Source organism: Sinocyclocheilus anshuiensis, unplaced genomic scaffold (assembly GCF_001515605.1).
Source record: "Sinocyclocheilus anshuiensis isolate Anshui unplaced genomic scaffold, SAMN03320099.WGS_v1.1 scaffold330, whole genome shotgun sequence".
Taxonomy (NCBI): domain Eukaryota; kingdom Metazoa; phylum Chordata; class Actinopteri; order Cypriniformes; family Cyprinidae; genus Sinocyclocheilus; species Sinocyclocheilus anshuiensis.
This window is the reverse complement of record NW_015547689.1, coordinates 2,612,606-2,637,906: the sequence shown is the minus strand read 5'-3', so window position 1 is coordinate 2,637,906 and position 25,301 is coordinate 2,612,606. Positions and strand designations below refer to the sequence as shown.

Here is a 25,301-nt window from a genome sequence, read left to right as displayed (position 1 = left end):
AAGGAGTGAGTAAATGATGACAGAATTTTCATTCTGGAAGTGAACTACTCCTTTAATACGATTTCTCTACCTCTGAGGTCGCACTGTTGTTGTAAGGTTTGTTGTAGACCTTTGAGTTTCCAAAAGCCCATCTCTCTCCGTGAAGAAAACAAAACCATGTCGAACAACATTATTATATACCGAAACAATTAACGAATAACTTTTCTTTCTGCGTCCGAATTACTTTATTACAATTCAAATATGGAAATAGAAATATAAAACCTAAACACAAATTAAAGGTGTAAAGCTTTTTTTTCTGCAATTACACCACTAGATGGCAGCCGAGATTAGTCTGACCCACTTCTGTGGTAAACCTTCTTTTTTACTTCATATTCTTACCTTCAATTAACTGTTTCTCTTTGTTCTGTGCGATTTTTAGAAGTCTGCTAGTCTCGTCCAGCTCTATTTCAAGAGTATTATTTTCCCCTTTCATCTCCGTAATTTTCTTAATCATACAAAACAGTAATTTACCTCAGAACATTAGTACACAGCTTTTATAACGACACGTTCTTTACAAGGCCTATTTTAATATCTTAAATATACATTTAAAGGCCTTACATGCTCCAGTTGGAGAAAATCTTTGACAAGTGTAGTCAAGTCGACGACAGTGAGCTTTTTCATCTTGAGTCTAACTAAGTTAGGCAACAATTAATAAGTAACTAACGCTTCCTCGCTTTTAAGATAAATGTACTGTAAGTAAACAATGTATATAGTAAACTACGGATATTCACAGTATGTTTGTTTCCAAGATCAACACCTGGAAAGGAGCATGTGGGAAAAATCCTTTCTTCGAAATATCAAGCACGTGATTCCCGGAAGTAGCACAGGTGACAGAGTGCAAAAGCATTAAGTTCATTGCTGCCATTTATTTAGAGACCTCGTATGTACTATGCACATTATAGTCACATTATAGCTTTAAAAACATTGTGCACTGATAAGCAATACTGAACCAAGTCTAAAACATAGCAATGAGTTGACAAACCCAGCTGACAAAAAAAAAAGCCATTTATATGTGTTTGTGTGTATGTGTGTGTGTGTGTGTTTCAGCTAAGAACACTTGTTACAAGAAAAGGGAAAAAAAAGACCATATTTACATCACTGTGGCACAAAAGCCTGTCCAGTCTTTTATGGAAAAAAATGGCACTGAGGACAAGAGCCTGTAACAATTCACATAAACCCCTTTTGATTTAAATGTGCACTATTTTTAACACTGCTGTTGAAATATAATCTAAAGTAGGCACTTTACAGTTTACACAGACGTAGTTGGTAGTTAGTTCAGTGAAAACAAATAATACAAGTGCATACAATATGGAGCGGTAATAGAGCAATATAGCTGTTACACAACATGTGAGAGCATAAAATATCAGTTGCTATCTTTTTATGACAGTAAACAACCAGCTAATATACTTCTGCTCCATATCTGCTCACACTAACCCCTGAAGCTGTTAACCCTCCAAATTAGGAGAATAAAGAAAAGATTCTAGGCCTAATAAAGCCATTTATTAGCTTGCCAATAGATTTGTTTCATGACTTCCATTCCACTGGAGAACGCTTGAGAACTGACTTCGTTTCAAAATTCCCTCCTCATGGATGACACATCATGTTTGGTGTTGGCTAACCATTTCAGATATCTCACAAAGAGCAAACGTACTCCACTTTTAGTTAAGGTGTAATGTTATCGAGTACATCAGGAGTCAAGTACCCTTCAGGAGTGGGCAAAGTCTTCACTGCTGCCTTCTGTGGGGCAGTTGGTGTATTAGGTTTCAGGAGGAGACTGTTTTTCCAGTCCACGCCATCTACCATGGTGTACTCCGGACTGGTAGGCATTGCAAGGATGGGAAATGCAGTGGACTGTGGCGACGTAACCGTTTCAGTGCTCAGGATTTGAAGGTCCCTGAATGCACCGTGTTGTTCTTGACTCTGTGATTGGTCTGCCGGTGGGTTTGGTTTATTGTGGTGGGTGCTGATTGTGCTGGCAACAAACTCAGAGGTGTAGCCTCTTTCGTCAGGAATCACTACCAACTGTTGGATTTTTTTCCTCTTATTGTGTTCTTTATCCTTCAGAGCCATTGTTTCTTGCTCTTCAGGAGAAAGCACAACTTCACCACGCTGAGTGACATCTCTCACTTGTGAGTAAAGGCTGTTTGACCAGGTAGTGTCTTGTGGACAGACAGCCGCAGGTTGCTCTGGCCCAGATTGTGTGCATGACAATGGGTGGAAACCATCGTGGTTGCTGGCTGAAGGGTGATGTAGATCCGTTTGATCATGATCTGACAGGTCCGGATCACAGCAGCTAGCCCGACCCGAGTCATCATCCCTGAAACTACTGGACATTTGAGGCGAATCAGAGACTGGAGAATCAGCGACAAGGAGCTCCTCCTGGCTCTCATGCGGTTCGTCGATGTCCACTTCTATGAACTCTACCCATGGATCGTTGCTGTACAGTTCTCGCCGCAAGCCCGGCTGGGTGCCTAAGATTGACGTGAATTCACTCAGCTGACCTTTCTGTGAAGAAACAAACCAAATAGAAAAGCTTTAATTTGTAGAAAATACCGTCAAAGTCCTACAAAAATGGATGTGAAGTCAAATACCTGTAAAAGCATAGGATCAATTCCTTTGATTTTTGGTCCAGGGACTGGCGGCAGGAAAATCACCATTAACCTATAACAAGCCACAATTAAGTCGATAACTATGCGATTAGAAGTTTTGAAAAGACAAATATATATATATATAATTTTTTTTTCTTCATAACTTTCAGGTCATGAATTTAGTACAGTACAGTAAAGTGGAATTAAATGGTAATATATTGTGGAATTTATTTGAAATGCAATAAACAATAATGAATGCAGTAGAACATTAAAAGTACAGCAGGGAAGGGAAAGGACGGAGGAAACTAATGAGGGGTTATGTAGATATATCACAGGAAATCATTGTATTCATACATAATGCTGACAGATTTCCTTTACACGGTTATATAACAGAGCAGGTACTTACTTTTGTTGACGTGAAACTACAACCAGCATCAAAATAATTGCGATACCAACGGCAGCGAAGACCAACACAGCTGTTATAGGAATTCTTGATTCTGAAATTGAAACAGGACATTCAAATCATCAATCAATTGAAAAAAAAATTAAATAACTTCCTTCCAAAATCTACAGACAGGTAGATCTTAAATCAGACCTATGTTAGGAATAAGTATAAAGATGGAGTCACTGAAGACACCAAAGTTGTTGTAGCTTCTCATTTTTGACCTGACTCTGACTTCATATTCAATGTTGCTGCGCAGACCATAGACGTATGCCTGTGTGTCTTTGTCATTATCCAGCTGTAGAGAGACAAACAAGAATAAGACACATAATAACACTCCAACCTTGAAGATAATGAGCTCCAAACACATCTAATTATGGCTGCAAAATCCAGGTCACAGTCTTCAACATGGTGAATCAAATGTAATGACTCAAGTGTTCTTAAAAGAAATCACTTTTAATAAAGCTTCAGAGGAACTCCTCAAGAAAAACATTTGACTTCATGTCTGTTTCTCATTAGGAGCTTATTAGAAATCTGGTGGTGCTGATTGCACAACGTTGTGTGAGACTCACCGAGTTCCACTGGTCTGAACCCTTTTCTCTGTACTGTGTCTCGTATACCAGCAAGATCCATCCTGTCTTCATATTCTCTGCAGCAGATGGGGGTGGATCCCAGCTCACAACCACATCATAGATTAAGCCAGTAGAGCCCATGCTCAAAAGAGTCCAGTTCAGTCCCACAGGTGGGTCTGGAAACACTGAGAAAATAATGAACATCAATATGCTTGCAAATATTTTGCGCATTAACGCAATGGAAGTGATTAAGTTATTTGCAAGGATGGTGGGAATGCTTAGCGTTTTTGAGAGCATCATTCCATTCAGGGGAGAAAAATTATATATATATACATGTTTGTGTGTGTGTGTCTGTGTTTTTCTGTCAATATGGGGTGCTGTGTGTACATTAATGAGGAAAAAAAATTAACTTAAATGATTTTAGCAAATGGCTGCAATATAACAAAGAGTGAAAAATTGAAGGGGGTCTGAATACTTTCCGTACCCACTGTATATATATCCTTCAAATGCCAAAATATATTATATTACAAAATACATTACAGTACATTACCATTAAGGGGCAAGAACATATCTCAAAATGCTACATTTCGGGTTAATGCAAAATGTATTATGAAAAATATATTTAAATATAAATGAAAATATATTTCGAAAAAATGGGCAAAAAACATGAATAGGTAACTAAAACTTATTGAAAATATATTTATCAGAATCTATATTAGCAATATATTTTAGTATATTCTGAAATATTTAAAAATATATGTGAAAATATTTTGAAAACCATTTTGCCACATGGGAATGTGCACTTGAAGGCATGCCAAGAAAGAAGAAAACAAAGAGTCAGGATGTGTGTTTACGACATGGCTTACCAATGTCCTCCACGTTGAAGGACATTTCATCATAAACAACGTCAAGAGAGCGGGAACGCAGCTGCACCACGTAAGGGAACCATATAATGGTATTACTGGAATCAAAGTAGCATTCATTTTTCCTTATGGAACTGTAACTTGGACATTCCATCCATTTCTCAGAATCCCTGCAGACATGGGAAATTGGTGATCATTAAGTAGAAGAACAGTCATTTGTCTAACAACTTAACTGCTTCACTGATTGTAACTTGTATTCATTCTCTTTACTTGCAGGTGCAAAAGAATTGTGTTAACAAATAATTCTGAACATCGTGCATTTTTTATGTATCAATAGTGCATTTCATTCTATGATGTTATGTGTTACTAATTACTTTTCTAATATGTAGAAAAGACTCAGATCCTCGAGTTCTGTGTGAATCTGGAGGGATCCAGTCTCCCACTGACAACGGAACGTCATCAGCTCTCGAGAAAAGCAGACAGTCAGATGAGGCAGTGTTGAAGTCTGACCTGCAAAAAAGGTGAAGGAAATATTGCTGTTGTTGAACATACTTGCTTTAAGGCATGCTTCCAAGAAGTCTGATGGACCAGAATAAAATAACAGGAATGTCAAGTTTTTAATTAGACTTTATTATAATGTGTCACTACATCTGCTGCATTTGCAGCAATTAAATATTTCAAGACATATGAATGTGACATCAATAATGCAATTCTATATTCTACAGTTTCATATTTTTTAAACAACTCATAAATTATAAGGAATCAAGTTGATTTTTTTTTTTAATTATGTATTTATTATACTTTATTTAAGCACAGCTGAGAATTATCAAATGTTTCACAACTAGAATAATATTCTGAAAAAAGGCAAAAATTCTGTGAATGTCCTTCAGTATAAACCAGCTTTGGACTAACTGTATGTAACATAAATCCCAGTTGGGCTATAACTGTCAGCTGTGTTTTCCTGGAAATGTGTGCTGGCATTTTTCGCATGTAGAAGCATTTGTGTGGCAGTGCGCCATTACTGCCTGCAAGATCTTTGAAAGGATCTTCCCAAGCTGTTCAGCTGACAGCATTTAGACAGCAATACTGATAAAACTTTAATTGATGATTAGAACTAACTGCTAAATTTAAACATAGTTCCCAATTGTATATATATATATATATAGCTGACATACATGTTTTATGGAACTCATAATGGACAGAGCCGATCAAAAGACAGCACTTCAAAACGAAAGCATTTAAAAATGGTCTGGTGAAGAACAGGAGTGCAGCGGTAAAAGCTGAAATAAAAGTGTGCAGTGTAGTTAATTAACTCCATCCAAAGAGCCATGGAAAAATCTTGGTTCCAGCTCAAATTTCAGCCTTCTAATATTTTATCTGAGCTTAACTAAAGATCCAGTTTCTCTGTAGCCTGCGTTTGGAGTTATGATATTAAAAATCGGTTTTACTTATGGATTTTTTATGTAAAAGCCAAACAATATGCATTATGCCAAGGCCCTTAGACTCTCTGAGTATTTGCAGAAAGCCAAGGAGCTGCCTTATTTCACAATGGCTCCCCGACTAATAAGTGAGGGTGGGTTCCTAAAGAAAGCATCCTGTTTTCTTGTTGTTTGACTAAACTATTGTACAACAGGCTCCAGACAAGTCATGCTGGGTTAGTGCAAAACATTAAAACTGCAACATGAAACTGTAGATATAAAAACTGCAAACCTTGTATTGTAGGAGGCACACTTGCCACAGCACAGGTCAACAAGATACAGATGAGAAGGGCAGTCTCCATGATTTAGTTCCTGTGAAAACCAAAATAAGGTCCATTATGAAATCAGTTAACAAATAATATTGCTAAAAATGGAAGCAACCACCAGCTAATAGTTCTAAACCGTCATGGTCTTTACTCTAATTCAGTTCAAGCACTGTTAGGCCATTCCCTTTCAATTTGAATAACAAAGTCAAATTAATAATTTGTTTAATTGTGGAAATGAATCAGTCCATGATACTGACAGGATTATGTAATCACAGTAAACACAGCCCTCTGATATCCATTTTAAGCCAAAGGCTCTAGCCAGCGTTTGTGAAATATATCCTCACTGCAACATGGCGTTGCTCCAATCTGCTTCTGGAAAACATCTTCTAAGAAATCAATCTATTGACTCTACACTTCAACTGCATGCGGATCACAACTCTTCTCTATTAGACTGAAATGGCCTTCACACTCAGTGCAGCAGTACAGAGACAACAAACTCTCACTGAGGGTGCGGGGATTGGTCCTTGATAAAATGGGTACAGTCTGTTCTACAATGTCAAAATGCTTAATTAGGAAGTTGATAATAGAAGTGCTGTGTGTTTGATATGAGGATTCCTGAAAGGAGTCTGTGAGAGTCTGCGAACCTTTATTATTTAACATTACCACTCAACTATATACCACAATACCTCAAGGGACTAGGAGGTAGGGATGAGCCCTTCAAAATAGAGCAATGTAAATCTCTGTCGCTCAGCTCCACTCATACCCGGATTCCAGTCCGCTTTTTAGTTTGTGTGTTGCTTGGTGACTCTGGAAGCTTGTGAAAGGTCGGCTTCTCAAGGTAATTTTCACGGAGAAGAAAGAAACTAAAAGGCCTGAATCTAAAATCAACGATAATCGATATGAATTACTTTATTTTTTATTTTTTATAAAACTGTATAAAAGCAATATCACTCGCAATCATGCCGAAGACATAACTGAAGTCGTGCTGATATTAGTTTTACTCCTCCAATATTTAACTTAAAACTTTAAATATAGCCTAATCATTCACATCTGGCCACAACACAAGGTAAAAATGATTCAGCTGTGACCGAAGCCTAAAACTAATCCTTATTGGTTATAAGGCACGCATGAACAAAACGTAAACAAATACAGCAAGTATTGGAAACAGAGATCCATGCATTAAAAATTACGCTTACATGATAAATCTGTATTATATGCTTTTTTGATTTGCCCTTAAAATTTTATTTCATAATGTTTATCTTCCACAACAGCTTAAATTCGAAAAGATACAGAATAAGTCCACGTTCTTACTGCACTGAACTCACCTTTTCCAATAGTGCGATTCAGAGTAGTAGATCCGTAACTTCTATGAAAGTATTCATCAGGGAAGCTCGACTTCTTCGTATGATAGCACCTTTAGTTTATATCTTCAATCAACGTTTTAGAACAAGCATCATAAATTATACCTATTTTCTCTTCTGCCCCTTTGCCTAAAACGTGTCCTGTGTTTCTGACAGGACCTCAGACCTCTGGATATGTGGCTCCAGCCTCCGTTCTAGTTTTTTTTTTTTCTAGGGCACATTCCGAAGAAAGGCGCCACTTTTCCTTGAATCACCCTGCGAAGGGAGCTTATAAGTAAACCTTATACAGCAAGGCACTCTTAATCGGTTTACTGCATGTAGTTTCGTATGCGAAAAAATAAATGTACACGGGACTCCGCCCTAACAAGCGTCATAGTGTTTTCGCACAACTAGTCTTTAGGAAAAATGGTACGCACGTTATTGTTATTTCTGCACGCCAGTGTTCGTGTGCGTGTTGATATTTATAATCGCGCGCTGTTAGAAGAATATAGCGGAATATATCAAGCCTTGCGGTCAGAGCTGAGATTATGTCCTCTCCCCCTAAAGCTGCAAATATTAACAACATAATTTTCAGAATCAGAGCTGTGTAGTTAGGTTTTCACAAAGCCATCGAATTCTTATTCCTAATTGCTATTGGCAGGTTTTGTGGTGTTTTGTACTCCATATACAGGCGCTTACATGTATGATAAATACAGAGCGGAATGGGTACACGTGACTGGAGTGGGGCACGTGTACCCATGTTTAAGGGGTCTTGCAGTCCAAAATAGTTGAGATTCAAAAAAAACAAACGTGTAGTAGAAACGTTTGTGGGGCAAAGTGGAGAATTCAAAAGTTTGACTTTCTGTTAGATTCTTGCAGTTTATTTTATGTTAGTTGATACACATTTTACTACAGTGAAAAGTCATTTTAACTGCAAAAACACTAATGAACATTTGTTGTAAATGCCAATGAAAATACGATTTAATTTTTATTTAAAGATCAGTCACCTTTATTTATATAGCACTTTATACAATACAGATTGTGTCAAAGCAGCTTTACAGTGTGAAACAAGAAAAACGTGTGCTGATAATGCAAGAGCACAATAGAAAAGTCATTTTATTAGTTAAAGTCAGTTCATTGTTGATTCAGTGACGTCATCGTCCAACTCAGTTCAGTTCTCTTCCAGTAGTGCAGTCAAGTCAATAAAGTTGGCAGAAATTGTGTCCCCAACTAAGCAAGCCAAAGGCGACAGTGGCAAGGAACCAAAAATCCATCGTGACAGAAATGGAGAAAAAATTAAAAAAAAACTTGGGAAAAAACAGGATCAGTCATAGGGCCAGTTCTCGTCTGGCCAGATGAAACCAGCATGGTGTGGTTTAATTCCAGGCTGCAATGCACGTCAGATTGAGCAGAGGACTTGTCTGGTTCTCATGGTCTTGTGCCGATGGCCGACGAGGTCTTCACAGGGGATCTGTCTCTAGGGTTCGTCTAGTTGACATGGACTCCGCTGACATTGAGGGCTGTAGAGGTCGTTTCTAGGTGCTGATCCACCATCTGATCTGGATACGGAATGGATCTGGGTGGCTACGGTGACCTCGGAATAAGAATAAAACAGACTAATATTAGCGTAGATGCCATTTTTCTTACGATGTACCAAGTACATCGGGTGTTATGGGAAGTGTTCCCAGTTCCGGTTGACCTAACTAATGAAGCCTAACAATCCTTTAACGGATCTGAATTATAGAAAAGTGATTGTGTGTTATGTGTTTGCCAGGTTAAAGAGATGGGTCTTTAATCTAGATTTAAACTGACAGAGTGTGTCTGCCTCCTGAACAATGCTAGGTAGATTGTTCCAGAGTTTGGGCACTAAATAGGAAAAGGATCTGCCGCCCGCAGTTGATTTTGATATTCTAGGTATCATCAAATGGCCATAGTTTTGAGATTGCAGTGAACGTGAAGGACTATAATGCGATAAGAGCTCGCTCAAGTATCATTCAGGGTTTTATAAGGAATTAGCAAGATTTTAAAATGTATACGATGTTCAATAGGGAGTCAGTGCAGTGTTGACAGAACCGGGCTAATATGGTCATACTGTAATTCCTGGTTCTAGTAAGAACTCTAGCTGCTCCATTTTGGACCAGCTGGAGTTTGATTATTAAGCATGCAGACAGAGCAACCACCCAATAAAGCATTACAATAATCTAACCTTGAGGTCCTGAACGCATTAATGAATGTTTCTGCATTTGACATTGAGAGCATAGGTCATAATTTAGATATATTTTTAAGATGTAAAATGCAGTTTTACAACATGACCTTCAAAGGAAAGGTTGCTATCAAATAGCACACTTAGATTCCTAACTGACGACAAAGAATTGACAGCACAGCCATCAAGTGTTAGACAGTGTTCTAGATAATTACATGCAGAGGATTTTGGTTCGATAATTAACACTTCTGTTTTTTCAGAATTTAGCAGTAGGAAATTACTATAGTCATCCAGTTTTTTATATCAGCTATGCATTCTGTTAGTTTTACGAATTGGCATGTTTAAGTAATATAAGCATTTCTTTACTTTTTGAATGCACAAATGTTATTTTAACACAAAAGTTTTGTGTATACATCACTTTTAATAAAAGGTCAATTTCTCCCCTGCACTTTTTTTGGGCAATTGTGTTCGCAGAGAGGTTTTCAAGGGCCAGTGTGAATAAATCTAGATTTAAATTCAAAGATACAAGATAGTCACATAGTTATGAATACCTTTTATTCGTATCTAAAACTATGTGAACATTATGGAGCTCTAAACACTCTCATGCAGCGTATGTTTCATTCATATTGGAAGCCGGAGGGCGTCTCGTGCAGAAAGTCCAAAACGGACTCATAGAAGTAATAACTTTTGACGTGCAAGGAAATCCCTAATATGGGCAAAGGCATCCAGCTATCGCTGTAGCTGAGCTGAATAAAAAGCAGAAACGTTTTGACTGATGAAACAATATATGTGTTTTTCAAGTCATCTCCAGGTAATAAATAAATAAAGTATATGAATGATGCAGTGCTAATTTCATATAATTTATTACAGTACAGAAACTATAAAGTATATTTTCTACCTTATTCTGTGATGAAAATGGAAAAAGTGTTTGTAGTATATAAACCAATCATGAACTTGTCATTAGGAAAATATATGCAAAAAAAAAAAAACATTTAGAATAATATATATATGACATTTCTGCTCCCCTCACTTCTAAAATTGTGGCTACGCCCCTGTCTGCACCCGAGTTTTACCAAAACGTACTACAACCCATTCTTCATGTCTGTTGTTGAATGTTTGGTTTCCTGGAGACATTCAAGCTTACTATTAATTATAGATATCAAAACAGGGCCATTTCCAGAAATCAAAATTGTATACATTTAGAGTAAAGTCTCATGATCCACTTTTAAACTCTCATAAATCTCAGGATGACAGACACACTGCATATATGAGGTCATTAACTCAACCATGTGTCTGTGGTGTCCAGTGTCAGAATGTAAATGTTCCACTCCCGAATATTATGTAGTCTGGAAATTTCTCAACAGCTGTCAAGACTTCTCAAAAGGGAATGACCTTTAACCTTGGTCTTCTGTAGATTTGCATGGCATGTAAATGTGATTAAGTGTGCTCTTATAGCTCTTACACTTCTTCCCGATAGTGTAACCTCATGTTGGGTACTGACAACGTGAACACTAATGGAGAGGGTTGTTGTAGATTGATTGCTGTATTTTGGATGTGGACTTCATTTAAAGAAATAATAACATAACTTAATGGAAACAGTGGTTTATTATTTTGTAGCATTTATAATAGTTTCTATTGATGTATGTAAGCCAGCTGACGTGGATGACTAGCTATAATGACACAGTACAAAAGTACTCTTCAAACGGCCCCTAAACCCCGAAAACCCGCCCTTTGCCCTATTTTAAAACTGAGCGGGATTGATCCAGGTTCTGTAGTAGACAGTGATTACTTTACAGTAAAAAGTTTAAGTTGTTCTGAAAATGTCATTTCAGAGATTACTATCTAGGTCAGATACTCTTCTCAGAGGCAGACTAATATCATTAACACCCCAGGGATGTATTTATCGTCATAGTAAGGTAAGTAACAGTTACATTTAGGGTCCATTAAGTAAAAAATTGTTAATATAATTGCATTCATTTATGTTTCAGACAATTCATTTGAATTCATTGATGTTTATTTCTTTATGTGTATTTACTGTAATGTTTTATGGGACTAAAATAAATATATGGCAATCCTTGAATAGTCTTTGTTTCTAAAGAGCTTTTATTCCCTAATCAGTTTGGAGATGATGCAAATCATTCAAACAATTAGCTTTGTAAAGTTATGTATTTTGCATAAACAAAGGAATAGATAAAAAAAAAAAAAGTTTCAAATAAAAATGTAAAATAGACTTTAAAATAAACGAATTCCACTGTATTGATTCATTGTTCGAACAGCAATGATGTTTGCACAGAATATCAGTATGTCCTCATGTCCACATTGCGCTGTCAGGTTGTTTGTGACGCATGAAGCTTGGCATAATGCATGTTTCATTTTGCATAATTAAAATCACAGTATGCATTGATTTTTCAGCGATTTATTAATGCAGCTCTTTTTAAAAACACTAATAGGACATTAAAATAAACATATGAGTGATATTATATAATTCACTTTTAGCTTCCGAATATGTTGTTGTTTGCTTTGAACTTGTCTTCAAAGAGCTAAAGTTTTGCCTGAAGCAAACAGCTATATTTACATCACTGTGAGCATCAACAGATAGTGTTTTATTTTTATATTCTATTTTTTATAGTGTCTAGTGTTTCATTTTAATAGAATTTCATTGTAAAGATCCTTTCATTAAAGAAGAGAAAAACCCAGCTAACAAAAAAATATGTTAGAAGAATGTTTTGCTAACATTCCCATTAAGTTTTGAAAATGTTCTAAACCTTTAAAATTCTTGAAAATCTTTTTGAACTTTTTTTTATTTATTATTATTTTTATTTATTGTTTTTTTTAAACGTTAAGGGAACTGTCCATTTTATAATTTTGCAAACATTATCAAAACCTTAATTTGAATGTACTCTGAATGTTCTGAAACAATTAGTAACATAAAAAAAAAAAAACATTAGATGAAGGTCCAACTAAAACTTGACTTGTCACAGCACTTACATATTATTGCCCTTTTGTTGTTTTTGATTGCTTCTATTGTCCTCATTTGTAAGTTGTTTGGATAAAAGCGTCTGCTAAATGACTAAATATAAATGTAACTATGTATAAAGAACGAATGTTTTTGTGCTAATTTTTTGAGAAAATTATTAACTACCAGATAACTCTGAACAAACGTTTCATTATTTTCATTATTATTAACATTACTGAAAGAACGTTTGTTCTTTCAGAACCTTGCCAGAACATTAGTTCTGAGAATGTTCTTTGTTAGCTGGAACATGCATTTTCACTTTAATTGTGCCTAAAAATGTCATGCATGCTCTCCCTGTCATATTAGGAATTCAACTGCTCTCATTTCTCAACCTCCCAGTCATGGAGTGCATGTTTTTATTCGGACCCCACAGAGGCCGTCAGAGACATTCCTAATGGCTCCATGCTTCTTGTCGGAGGTATAAGGAAGAACTTAATGCTTATGCCATATCAAAACATGTACCCACTGAAATGTGGCCTCTATACATGTAGTTCTGCACAGCTAGGATGCAGTCCTATCTGATAAGTTGTTCATACAGCTAAGTGGTATTTCCTCCCCTGATATCCTTTGCTGTAGATAGAACATAATGTGTCCCCAAGCGGTATCACTGTGTGTGCTTAATTTCCCCCTTTTCTGTCTCAGGCTTTGGTTTGTGTGGGATCCCGGAGAATTTAATCAGCGGCCTGTTAAAAACAGGAGTAAAAGACATCACAGCCGTGAGCAACAATGCTGGGTGAGAGAGATCTCTAATTAACGTGTCAGTAAAGTCAGTGAAGAGACACAGCATTTCCAGAGAATTCCCTAATGTGAATGAACTCACTGGGATGTTTACAACGGGTTCCTGTCATGTACCCTTAAACACACACACACACACAAAGACTGGGAAATAATCTGATTGGGTCAAGGGGCAGGAAAGAGGGAAAAAGGGAAAGAGGCCCTCAAGAATCAAGGCTTGAAGGAACACCAGAGTGTATCATGTGATTTCATGTGTGACTAAATAACTAAGTGATTGTTTCTGATGGCAGGGTTGATAACTTTGGCCTGGGCATGCTTCTGAAAACCAAACAGATAAAACGCATGATATCTTCATACGTTGGGGAAAACGCTGAGTTTGAGAGACAATATCTATCAGGCGAGCTGGAATTAGAGCTTACTCCTCAGGTAGATCATTTTACTCATCACAGTTTACATTCTCCTAGTCTAAATTGACTACGTTTTTTTTTTTTTTTTTTAATGTATGCCTGGCTGTCAATATCAAATTAAAATGAACCCTATTTACTTTATAAAATCTTTAATTGGTAATCTTTAATAACTGATGTCAAGCAATAACCCAGGTAACAAAAATAGGTTGTAATAATGTTATGCTAACATTCCCATTAAATTATAAAAACTTTATTTCTAAATGCTCTCTGAATGTTTAAAACATTTTTTTTTTAATGTTATAAAAATGTTTTTTTTTTTCTTGGTTATGCAAATGGTAGGGGAACATTCCATTTTGTCATTTTGCAAACATAAAAATGTTATTTTTGAATATTCTCTAAACATTCTGAAACAAGTAGTGACATTTAAAAAATGATGTGAGCTATGCATAAATAATATGTTTGTGCTACCATTTTGAGAACATTATTAAAGACAAGATAAATTTGAATGATAATGCTGTTATTGTTACTGGAAGATCGTTTGTTCATAACTTTGAGAGAACCTTGCCAAAAACCAAAGTTGCCAAAGTTTGAAGAATATTCAATGTAAGCTGGTTACCAATAGCTAATAGCTATTTAGGCACTGCTTTAGTAAACATGCATTCAGACCCGTTGTGTGTAACACCCACAATACAAACAATCTTCAAAATTCAACACTGAATAACTTTTTCACTCAGAAATACATCATGCTACAAACATGGATTGCAAAAAAAGGGTTGCAAACAATAATTCACGTTGACTTTAAATACTATTTGATTGATTTGATTCTATCCAAGGGCACACTAGCTGAGAGGATACGGGCTGGCGGTGCAGGCATCCCAGCATTTTTTACTCCCACTGGGTATGGTACTCTCATCCAGGAGGGCGGATCACCCATAAAATACAACAAAGATGGCAGCATTGCCATTGAAAGTGACAGCAGAGAGGTGTGGTGAAGCATAGCACTGTCAAAACTTGTTGATTGTTGTAATTGTTTCACTCCCAGAAAAAAATTACATACATGTTTCTAAGTTGTTGTCCTTTGATTGTTTGGTCCAGGTCCGAGAGTTTAATGGCAGACATTATGTCATGGAAAAAGCCATCAGGGGTGACTTTGCTTTGATAAAGTCCTGGAAATGTGACAAAGCAGGAAATCTTATTTTCAGGTCAAGAAGTTCATGTATTCAAATTATTTAATTTATGACTCTTTAACACCATTTCTCAATTATTTTCAATATCAATATCAATCAAGATCCTACTTACCCTAGATTGTCCACTAGGTGTCAGGTTTCTGTGTACCGATCTATGATTCTTTGTTTCCAGAATAACTATATTCATATAATTACAAAAAATCTTTATTTACCTTTGCTGAACATGATCTTTTTTTTTTTTTTTTACAGGAAAACGACTCGTAATTTTAACCAGCCCATGTGTAAAGCAGCCAAAGTTACCATAGTGGAGGTTTGTAACCTTTCAATTTGTGATGCTTTGTGGATTTGACATTTTCTATAATCGTCCTATGAATTAAAAATGAAAATTACTTTGGTGCACAGGTTGAGGAGATTGTTGATATAGGAAGTTTTGGTCCTGAAGACATTCACATCCCTTCCATATATGTAGACCGGGTAGTGGAAGGAGCCAGCTATGAAAAACGAATTGAGGTGAGAAAAACAATTGAACCTATCTGATATTCACATTTAGAGCTGTTTATTTAATTATTCACACTACATTGTTCATTTTGGACACATTTAACTTTACAAGAAGTGTAGGTCATGTTCAGGACTGCTTTTATTTATAGAAAAGGATGGTTCAATCTAGCAAGGAAGAGAAACCTAAAGTCAAACAGGACTCAGATATTACCCGGGAGAGAATAATCCGGCGAGCTGCACTGGAGTTTGAGGATGGGATGTATGGTATCCTTCAGTAGCCTGACCACAGATATCACTATCGACATGATAGATATCAAAATGTACACATACCTTGACAACCCTCTCAGCAAATCTTGGCATTGGAATCCCTATGCTTGCCAGCAATTACATAAGCCCTGAAATCACCGTCCACTTGCAGAGTGAGAATGGAATTTTGGGACTGGTGAGTTTCCGCTAAATAACCTGAGCGAGTAATTTTTAAGCTAATGAATTTTCCTGTTTTATTTTACTTTTAGGGTCCCTATCCAACAGAGAGTGAAGTGGATCCTGATTTAATCAATGCTGGTGCAGACCTCTATTACTTTTACTTTATCATATTTTATGTTTTGTTGATCAAATTGTTACTACTCCAAATACACAAGTGTAGCAGTGAGTGAAAATCTTTAGTGCGAGATCCACCAACATTGCAGCCATGTAGTGACTATAATACAGTATGAAAGGTGTACGGAATACTCAATATGCTTGCTATGCACAGTATACACATAATGTACACATTACACACATCATATATGGTGTAAACAATAAAACTGATGCTAGAGTATGGAAACCACAAGAAAGAGCACGAAAGTCAACGCCACATTCAATATTTTTGCTTAACTGTTTAGTTTATATATATATATATATATATATATATATAATACTAATAATATTGTATATGATATACATTATATAAATATACTATATTTATGTTATATATTAGAAATAAATGATTAGAATTATTATATAAAATAAAATCCTCCTTTACAACCCAGATCATGGCCCTTTTGTGTGTGTTCAGGTAAGGAGACCGTAACGGTTTATCCAGGAGCTGCCTATTTCTCCAGCGATGAATCCTTTGCCATGATCAGAGGGTGAGTGTCTGAATGCATCAGTCATCTATGAATAAACTACATCCAAACGGCACTTGAAATGAGCATTATTTCTAGTGTGAGAATTGAGAAATGTGCACCTATTTGGACAAATGTTATGGAACATTTTTGTGTTGATCCCCCTATGTTTCTTTCACTTTAATTTCTTCACTTTTTATACCCTTTTGTTTAGAGGTCACATTGACCTGACCATGTTGGGAGCAATGCAGGTTTCCAAGTATGGAGATCTGGCCAACTGGATGATTCCGGTATGAGTTTCATGCTCTATATTATTGTATTATCACTACCATAGACAGTATATTTTCATTTGCTCGGTTTGACATTACCATGTGTTTCTCAGGGTAAAATGGTGAAGGGCATGGGCGGTACAATGGATCTGGTGTCTAGTGATGCCACAAAAGTAGTCATCACTATGGAACATTCTGCCAAGGTACAATACCCTGAATCTTCAATCTCTCACTTACAGTCATTATGTTTTAACATTTATTATCTCTCTTTGTAAAATGTTTTATTTAAATTTAAAGGGTGGGAAGCATAAAATCTTAGAGAAGTGTACACTTCCTCTGACTGGAAAACAGTGTGTTGACCGTATAATCACTGAAAAGGTCAGTAAAACTCTTAATCTTTAAACACCTGGCATCTTTTTTAAGGACAGCAAGATGTGTGTTGTCACTTGTTCTAGGCAGTGTTTGATGTCGATAAGAACAAGGGTTTAACTCTCATTGAGATTTGGGAAGGACTGACACCGGATGACATCAAATTATGCACTGGGACGGAGTTTGAGGTGAGACTGACAGACACCAAACTGATGAAGTGTGCAAAAAACCTAAAATAACATGGACTGTCTCGGTCATGATTGTTGAATTACTTCAGTAGTGGCTGTGCTGAAAAGTTATATGCAATTAAAATGATTCATCCAGTAAACAAGATTATGAGCGGTTGAAACGTTGTACTTCAGAAGAAACCAGTCACTATTATATCTTTCTGTTATGACTGAACATGCTTCTCTTTCACTTTCCTTTACATCTAATATTTGTGGGAAAGGTTTGTGTATAAATATGAAATATATCAGTTAAGTCATTCTGGTATTTTTCAGGTGTCTCAAGACTTACGACCGATGAGGCAGATATGAGGAAATACTGAGGATTTATATTGATGGCCTTCTGCCAGTATGCTGAGACAGGACCAGAGCAAGAGAGAGGACTGGACTGCCTTCATTTCAACAATTCTTTGCTTTTTTTTGGATGTGGCATAAATACAGAATTCATTGTTAAATAGATGCATGACTCTCCTCACCATGTTAATTAAGATTTGCTCAAAAGATATACAATACTAGAACATAGTAACTCTCCCATAGTGAAAAAACATCACCTTTTAAGGTAAGGTTTAAGACAGGGGTCTCCAAACTTGGTCCTGGTGGGCTGGTGTCCTGCAGAGTTTATCTCCAACTTGCTTCAACACACCTGTCTGGAAGTTTCTAGTGTGCCTAGCAAGACCTTGATTAGCTGGTTCAGGTGTGATTGATTCAGGTTGGAGCTAAACCCTGCAGGACACCGGCCCTCCAGGACAGAGTTTGGAGGATATTGCCAAACTATATTGTTTCTGAAATTACATCGTTTTAACACAAGTGATGAGAATCCGAATAGTATATTTATATAGTATATTCTATATATAGAAATATTTTTTAGTAATAATATTGTTAAACATTATTATGCACTGGAACTTATTTTAATCAAACATTTTAATGGTTGTTGGAGGTAACTGCATTTCTTTAAATGTCAATTTTCGCAAGTACAGAACAAAAGCTAATCAACACAAAATAATGCAACTGTGCCACTAAAACCTGATACTGATTCATTTGTTCTTGCCTCAGTTTAAAATAAATAATGTTGGTGTGATGTTTGTTTTTAAATTTTTTGTTGCTTTGTCAGTACAGTAATTTCATACTGTAAGATGCAACCCAATATAGTGTAAATCAGGGGTGCCCAAACTCAGTCCTGGAGGGCCGGTGTCCTGCAGAGTTTAGCTACAGCTTGCCTCAACACACCTGCCTGGAAGTTTCTAGTATGCCTAGTAAGACCTTGATTAGCAGCTTCAGGTGTGTTTGATTAGGGTTGGAGCTAAACTCTGCAGGACACCGGCCCTCCAGGACCGAGTGTGGGCATCCCTGGTGTAAATAGATCAAATCAATGAACAAAGCTTTTTTGTGATACATAAAAACAGGCCATTCAATGGACCTCTGCTCAGTACAAGTTTTGCCCCTATAGTGTCACTGTGAGGTTGGTCATCGACCTGAACAACAAACATTGCACAACTCTCTGAAGACAGAGGTCTGTGTTCCAAAGGGTTTGGGACAGAACACTATTTCACCATCCTCCTCACAATGCTTAATGAACCCCATGATTTTTTTTTTTTTAATTACAGACAAAAACAACATACACACACTGTTCTGTTCTGGAATTTACAGATTTGAAAACCAGATTGTGAAATTGTGACACAGTAATCCCAGACATGAAATATACACTAGCAAAGTCAATGTGAGGGAAAACAAGCCAGCACTGACTGTTCCTCTGCTGAGTCATGTTGGGAATTTATGTCCTAGGCATAATGATGTCATAATTCCTCTAAGAGCTCCTGTATATGAGCAGGTCCCATCACTGCATTTGTCAAAATGCACAATCTGTCTAGTCTACAGAATCTACGGCATTAAGGTAAGAAGTTGTTAACACAAAAAGCTAATAAGGTAGCCTAAATAAATGAAATGCAATTGTAGAGAATAAAAGGTATGGCACGGTAGCCAAGGCTAGATTCTAAAAGGTGTGCATTATAGTTGACACCTACATGAACATTTTACAGTTGGCTGTGTTTGACTGCGAGTCATTCTTCAAATGCTGCAAGGTTAGAACCGTGTCATATGTAACATTAGAGAAGCTCCCTAAATTTGCAAATATCGAACGTCCAACGTCAAGCCAACTTTGTTGTTAAACCGTTTTCAGGAATTTAACTAAAGCTAAAATACATTTATTTAAAACAATTTAGAAAATTATTCCAACGATATCGTTTCACTGTGACGTTATCGTTAAAGCTGTGATGTGGACTCTTTATTTATTTAGAACGGGTTTTAGAACAGTTTAACGTTATCGATGTAGTTATCATGGTGAACGGGCCTTTAAACGAACATTAGAAATATTGCCTTAAAGGGTTAGTTCACCCAAAAATGAAAATTAGCCCATGAATTACTCACCCTCAAGGCATAGGTGTATATGACGTTCTTCTTTCGGACGAATCCAGTCGGAGTTATATTCCAGTCGGAGTTATATTAAAAATGGTCTTTGATCTTCCAAGCTGTTTAATGGCGGTCAGCGGGTGTTGCAGTTCATTAGTCCAAAAGAAGTGAAATAAAGCGCATCCATCCATAATAAAATGTGCCTCACATGGCTCAGGGGGGTGAACAAGTCCTCCTGTAGCGAATTGATGCGTTTTTGTAAGAAAAATATCCATATTCAAAACGTAATAATCACTTTAATCAGCTTGCAGCAACAGTTTTACACGGAAGCAGTTCTGGGCTGATGACATAGGACGTTGGCGTTGCGCATGCCCCGCTCAGAAGTGACGAACGCGGAAGCACAGGGGAGAGATCAAAACAAAACAACGGTCACTAATTAGAAGTACAAATCAAGGATTTGTAAAGAAGAATGTCAGGGATTTCGATATAAGCCAAGAGGAGACTGGTTTTCCTTTGCTAAAGTAAGGAAACTTTGCTTCCTTTGATCCACAGGAGGCCTTTGTTCACCCCGCGGAGCCGTGTGAGGCACTTTTTATTATGGATGGATGTGCTTTATTTCACTTCTTTAGGACTGATGAACTGCAACACCCACTGACTGCCATTAAACAGCTTGGAAGATCAAAGACTATTTTTAATATAAGTCCGATTGGATTCATCTGAAAGAAGAAAGTCATATACACCTAGGATGCCTTAAGGGTGAGTAATTCATGGGATAATTTTCATTTTTGGGTGAACAAACCCTTTAACCACCTGAAGTAAATAGGTTTAAGTAAATTACTAGTAAAACGTAAATAAAATAAAATAAAATAATAACACTGATGTTTTCAGATGTGCCCAGCTGCTAGATCCTGTTTATTAGTTCTTCTCGCGTTTCTGCCTTATATTTGGTGAGTGCTGCATGAAAACTATACTTTATTCGGTTGATAATAAGTAATGTTTGGACATTTTGCATCTATTAATTTCCTTTCTTATGCATACTTTTGTTACGAAAGGTGTGAGCAGCCGGTAAACTGCAAGTGGGGACCATATGGGGACTGGTCAGAGTGTGACGGCTGTACCAAAACACAAGTAAGCAAATAAACACAGCTTTGTTTGAAGCAGGTTTAGAGAGTATAATTGCTACTGGCCACAACTGAATGATTGACCTCCTAATGGGGTTTTCTCTCAGGTTCGAATGCGTCCCTTAGAGACGTTCCCTCAGTTTCGAGGCAGCTCTTGTACAGGCGAGGCCATCCAGAGACAAACCTGTTCACCAAAGAAATCCTGCCCCCTACAGGCAGGATGCGGAAACAGGTTTCGCTGCACATCTGGTAGGTCACTTCTGGCTGTGATAATGAATTTGTGTGGACAGTTTGCAGTTTTCATTGGTTTGTTTATTTATAGGTCAGTGCATCAGTCCATCTTTGGTGTGCAATGGGGATCATGACTGTGAAGATGGTTTAGATGAGCAGCGCTGTAGTGGCAGTGGCACTTTTTTTGTGCTCATTGGCACTATGGTGTGTAATGAGCAAAAGCCACCGCCTAGCTCTGACCTCACAGGAAGAGGGTAAAATACGGCTTTTATGCACAGTATAAATAATTGTAAAAGTATATTATTCATGGCAAAATGCAATACAGTGATATTTGTCATCCATTAGGTTTGATGTGTTGACGGGTGAGCTGAGAGCCGGTGTCATTAACACTCGTAGCTTTGGTGGGCAGTGCAGGAAAGTCTTTAGTGGAGACCACAGAGATTTCTACAGACTTCCACGGAGTCTACTCAGATATAGCTTTCAGGTGAAATTTAAATTTTAGGCCCATCTCGTCATTATAATGATAGCTAGGCTATTATAATATAAACTAACTGTTTTTATATTGTTTCCTTTCAGGTCAGTGTTGAAAATGATTTCACTGACGAGTACTATAACAGTTCCTGGTCCTACATGAGGCATGAAGAGGAAAGAAAAAATATTAGAGGAGGTCATGATCATAAAACCTTTCATAACAATTTGAAACAGGACAAGGTAACGATGGATTCAGTACTTTAAATAGTAAAAAAAGGCAAATATATTTGATTATATTATATTATATTCAAAATTGTGTTCTTTCTGTCTCAAAGACTTATCACCTGCTGATAATAAGAAATGAGGTAGAGGTGGCTCAGTTCCAGAACACTGCACCTGAGTACCTCCTTCTATCTGAAGACTTCTGGAAGGATCTGTCGGCCCTGCCCAGCACATATGACCCATCAGCCTATAGATTCTTAATACAGCATTACGGCACACACTACATGGAAGAGGGCTCTCTGGGTGGCCAGTATCGGGCCCTGCTGGAGCTTGACGCAAGTTATATGATGGAGATGAGTATGTGTTTACTTTAGTTTTTCCTCTGTTAATATTTAATTGTGATATTCTATGAGGGCATATGAACTATATGGGCACTGGGCGGTATACCGGTTCATACCGAATACCGGTGTTTATTTTTGTTATGATATGAATTTTTAAAATACCGCAATACCGCTATATGTCACTTAAACAAAGTTCAGAACGCGACACTGTTTGAAAGGGGTCCCTTTTCACTGTTGCACTGTAGTGAGGGAACTACGGTGACCGAGAAGTGCAAAACAAATCACAATTCTGAAAACAAAATAACAAAAGTGAAATGAATAAGCCTCAGGCTGAAGGGAAAGTAAATTTACGTCCGTACAGTAGAATGCAGAAGAAGAAATTTCAACACACTTCAGCAGTAAAAAAATACACACAAATGTTCGTCTAGAGTAATTTTTGCTTATTAGTATGGTTGAACTGTCCAGATTTAAAAAGTAGCGCAAAAGTAACGTAACGCATTACTTTCCATAAAAAAGTAACCAAGTAACGTAATTAGTTTTTAGTATTACTTTTTTATGGAGTAATGCAATATTGTAATGCATTACTTTTAAAAGTAACTTTCCCCAACACTGGATCCGAACCGTGAGATTTGTGATCCGTTGAACCCCTAGTATATGCATGTTGATTTTATCAGACGATGCCGCGATTATAAATGAGTGTGACTCCTGGCTAACATGTATTAAAAGGGGTTGTGTTTAGTCACTATTTAGTGTGGTATTTTTTGACAATATTCACTCATCATGACAGTAAAATAGGGCATTCTAAGTCAATATACTGCAGTATTTCCTCTCTCAATCAGTAGAAAATATGGTTAACCATAATAGGTCATGCATGAAAAAAATAAAACGTCATGTACCGTGAAACCGGTATAATTTTGAAAAATACCGTGATATAAAATTTTGGTCATACCGCCCAGCACTAATGGGCAGGGCATTAAATTATGCCAGAAATATTTCTAATGGTTTTCAATTCAAAAAAGTTTCCTTGCCAGTCTAGATCAGAGGTGTCCAAACCAGGGCTTGTGGGCCAAAGTTGGACTGGGATGATTCAGTTTGAGAGTTCAGTTCGGCCCGCCATATCACCAGAGGAAGGGGAAAAAAGGAGAAAAAAATAATTGAATTGCATAATTTCTGAATTATATTCGTGTTTTAACAGTTGTTGTTGTTTTTTGCATTGAAATGATTTAATTAAATATAAAACAACAACAAAAGTTATTTATATTTTTGTTTAATTTTAAAATTTAAATGTTTTATTTTAATGCATTTTAATATAATATATTTGGATATAATGCAACAGTCTTTTGCACAGCCCTCAATCAAGTTTGATTTTTGTATTAAAAAGTCTGTAGTCATGACCATTTTGTGCATGTTTCGGTCCAGATTTTGTTTGATGGACGCCAGAATGACCTTCATCACCAAAATCTCTATTAACCCCTTTGAAAGAGGTATGTGTGAATCTATCATTTTGTTAAATATAGTTTTATTTTAATGCAGGTAGAACGGATATTGATTTCCACCAGTGTATTACACGTGTGAAGCGACGGCTCTTCTATAAAAAGAAAAAAAACAAGTGTACGAAACTAATGAAGACAATTGAGAGTTTCAGCGGTTAGTCCAATTGACTGATTCTTTATTAATGTAATTTGAATATCAGATTTGAATGTTATGACCTGACAGATTGTGCTGCATTCCCTTTGAAATGTTTTACAGAGAACAGAAATCATAAGATGCCAGTAAAAACAGATATTATCGGAGGACATCCCGCTTATATCGCTGGCCTTAGTCTTCTAGACTTGGAAAACCCTGACAGTAACAAACAGATGTATTCCAAATGGGCTGGATCAGTGAAGGAGTTCCCTAAAGTAATAAAACAGAAGGTATGTCAGAATTAAGACATCAAAAACATGTGCGTAGTAGTACAAGTATAAAGGAAGTATAGAAGCATTCATAATATGGTGTCATAGTTGCGGCCACTGTATGAGTTGGTAAAAAAGAGGTGCCATGTGCCGGGCTGAAGAAACTCCACCTCAAGAGGGCACTGGAGGCCTATCTGGAGGAGCAGAGCCCTTGTCACTGCAGACCGTGTCAGAACAATGGCATGGCTGTGCTCACTGATGGTGTGTGTGGCTGTGTGTGCAGGCCGGGCACCAGCGGTAATGCCTGCCAGAATGGCCATGTCCTTGGAGAACAACCAGGTAAGAATGTTTGTTAATTTATGACAGATAAACTCAAATGCAAATGTGTATCTTTAATGACACACTATCATCTGAACAATCAGTCAGTAATTATATAGACACAAAGTTTTATTTCGGTATGGACATCTCTGAAGATAATGAAAACTTGTAGTTCATTAAGGCGAGACACTGCAGGTGAATAGGGTAAAATAAAGTGAAAAGTTATACTGCGAGACACTGCAGGTGAATACGGTAAAAAACAAACAAACTAATAGTTATCGCCTTACCCAGCTGATTGATTACGTTGATAATTGCAAACATTTTTTGTATTACAAGTTTTCTAAAATGTTATGTTTAAATATGCAAATGAGGGATTATTTAATTAAATGTGCGCTAATTTGCATATATTTCTAGTACAAAAATCTAAACACTGAATGATGTCAGTTTCAAAATTCTTGTTTAATTTTTTTGACACATTAGAGTCAAAAGTTTTTACAGAGGGAATTTTGGGTATCTCATTTTTGTCACTCCATAATTCAGAAAATGAATAGAACGGACAGAAAACACTATACAGGTGCATCTCAATAAATTAGAATGTCATTAGAACTTTTATCAAATAAAAGTTCATTTATTTCAGTAATTCAACTCAAATTGTGAAACTCGTGTATTAAATAAATTCAATGCACACAGACTG

The 25,301-nt window shown here is 36.8% G+C and overlaps 4 protein-coding genes across 8 annotated transcripts in view; 2 read left to right on the top strand and 2 right to left on the bottom strand.

Annotated features, from left to right (window-relative positions):
* LOC107703573 (coiled-coil domain-containing protein 152-like) overlaps window positions 1-866 on the bottom strand; it is a 1,996-nt gene extending 1,130 nt beyond the window's left edge. Inside the window, exons 1-2 of one of the 3 annotated variants that reach the window (XM_016506252.1) lie at window positions 598-809; window positions 379-484 (exon numbers count right to left, since the gene is read on the bottom strand). In XM_016506252.1, the coding sequence (XP_016361738.1) occupies window positions 379-484; window positions 598-660 (169 nt within the window). In that variant the 5' untranslated portion in view covers window positions 661-809. Of the gene's footprint in view, window positions 1-70; window positions 215-378; window positions 485-597 lie in introns of those variants that run through there. The other 2 variants (XM_016506253.1, XM_016506254.1) reach the window with 2 other exon arrangements.
* Window positions 867-890: 24 nt separating this feature from the next.
* LOC107703572 (growth hormone receptor-like) lies at window positions 891-7,971 on the bottom strand. Of its 2 annotated transcripts, XM_016506251.1 has the most exons (10): window positions 7,574-7,971; window positions 6,215-6,294; window positions 4,879-5,014; window positions 4,508-4,674; window positions 3,642-3,826; window positions 3,223-3,367; window positions 3,034-3,124; window positions 2,631-2,700; window positions 2,245-2,544; window positions 891-2,208 (listed from the first exon to the last, which is right to left on the bottom strand). In XM_016506251.1, the coding sequence occupies exons 2-10, from the start codon at window positions 6,282-6,284 to the stop codon at window positions 1,702-1,704; spliced, it is 1,671 nt and encodes a 556-aa protein (XP_016361737.1). In that variant the 5' UTR covers window positions 6,285-6,294; window positions 7,574-7,971; the 3' UTR covers window positions 891-1,701. The 2 variants fall into 2 exon arrangements, with proteins under 2 accessions (XP_016361737.1, XP_016361736.1); XM_016506250.1 differs by having other exon boundaries at window positions 891-2,544; window positions 7,574-7,969.
* A 3,528-nt stretch (window positions 7,972-11,499) lies between these two features.
* LOC107703571 (succinyl-CoA:3-ketoacid coenzyme A transferase 1, mitochondrial-like) lies at window positions 11,500-18,239 on the top strand. 2 transcript variants are annotated; one of them, XM_016506248.1, is made up of 17 exons: window positions 11,502-11,707; window positions 13,114-13,225; window positions 13,450-13,540; window positions 13,833-13,968; window positions 14,783-14,932; window positions 15,045-15,151; window positions 15,386-15,446; window positions 15,539-15,646; window positions 15,784-15,898; window positions 15,982-16,076; window positions 16,150-16,198; window positions 16,692-16,764; window positions 16,955-17,030; window positions 17,123-17,212; window positions 17,307-17,387; window positions 17,465-17,566; window positions 17,879-18,239. In XM_016506248.1, the coding sequence occupies exons 1-17, from the start codon at window positions 11,612-11,614 to the stop codon at window positions 17,912-17,914; spliced, it is 1,578 nt and encodes a 525-aa protein (XP_016361734.1). In that variant the 5' UTR covers window positions 11,502-11,611; the 3' UTR covers window positions 17,915-18,239. The 2 variants fall into 2 exon arrangements, 1 of the variants encoding a protein (XP_016361734.1); XR_001635844.1 differs by lacking the exon at window positions 17,307-17,387 and having other exon boundaries at window positions 11,500-11,707; window positions 17,433-17,566.
* Window positions 18,240-18,919: 680 nt separating this feature from the next.
* LOC107703570 (complement component C7-like) overlaps window positions 18,920-25,301 on the top strand; it is an 11,185-nt gene continuing 4,803 nt past the window's right edge. Inside the window, 12 exon segments of the mRNA XM_016506247.1 lie at window positions 18,920-19,493; window positions 20,897-20,955; window positions 21,061-21,136; window positions 21,237-21,378; window positions 21,452-21,614; window positions 21,706-21,844; window positions 21,937-22,071; window positions 22,167-22,410; window positions 23,928-24,041; window positions 24,144-24,310; window positions 24,398-24,421; window positions 24,424-24,628. Coding sequence (XP_016361733.1) covers window positions 20,897-20,955; window positions 21,061-21,136; window positions 21,237-21,378; window positions 21,452-21,614; window positions 21,706-21,844; window positions 21,937-22,071; window positions 22,167-22,410; window positions 23,928-24,041; window positions 24,144-24,310; window positions 24,398-24,421; window positions 24,424-24,628 — 1,468 coding nt within the window. The 5' untranslated portion in view covers window positions 18,920-19,493.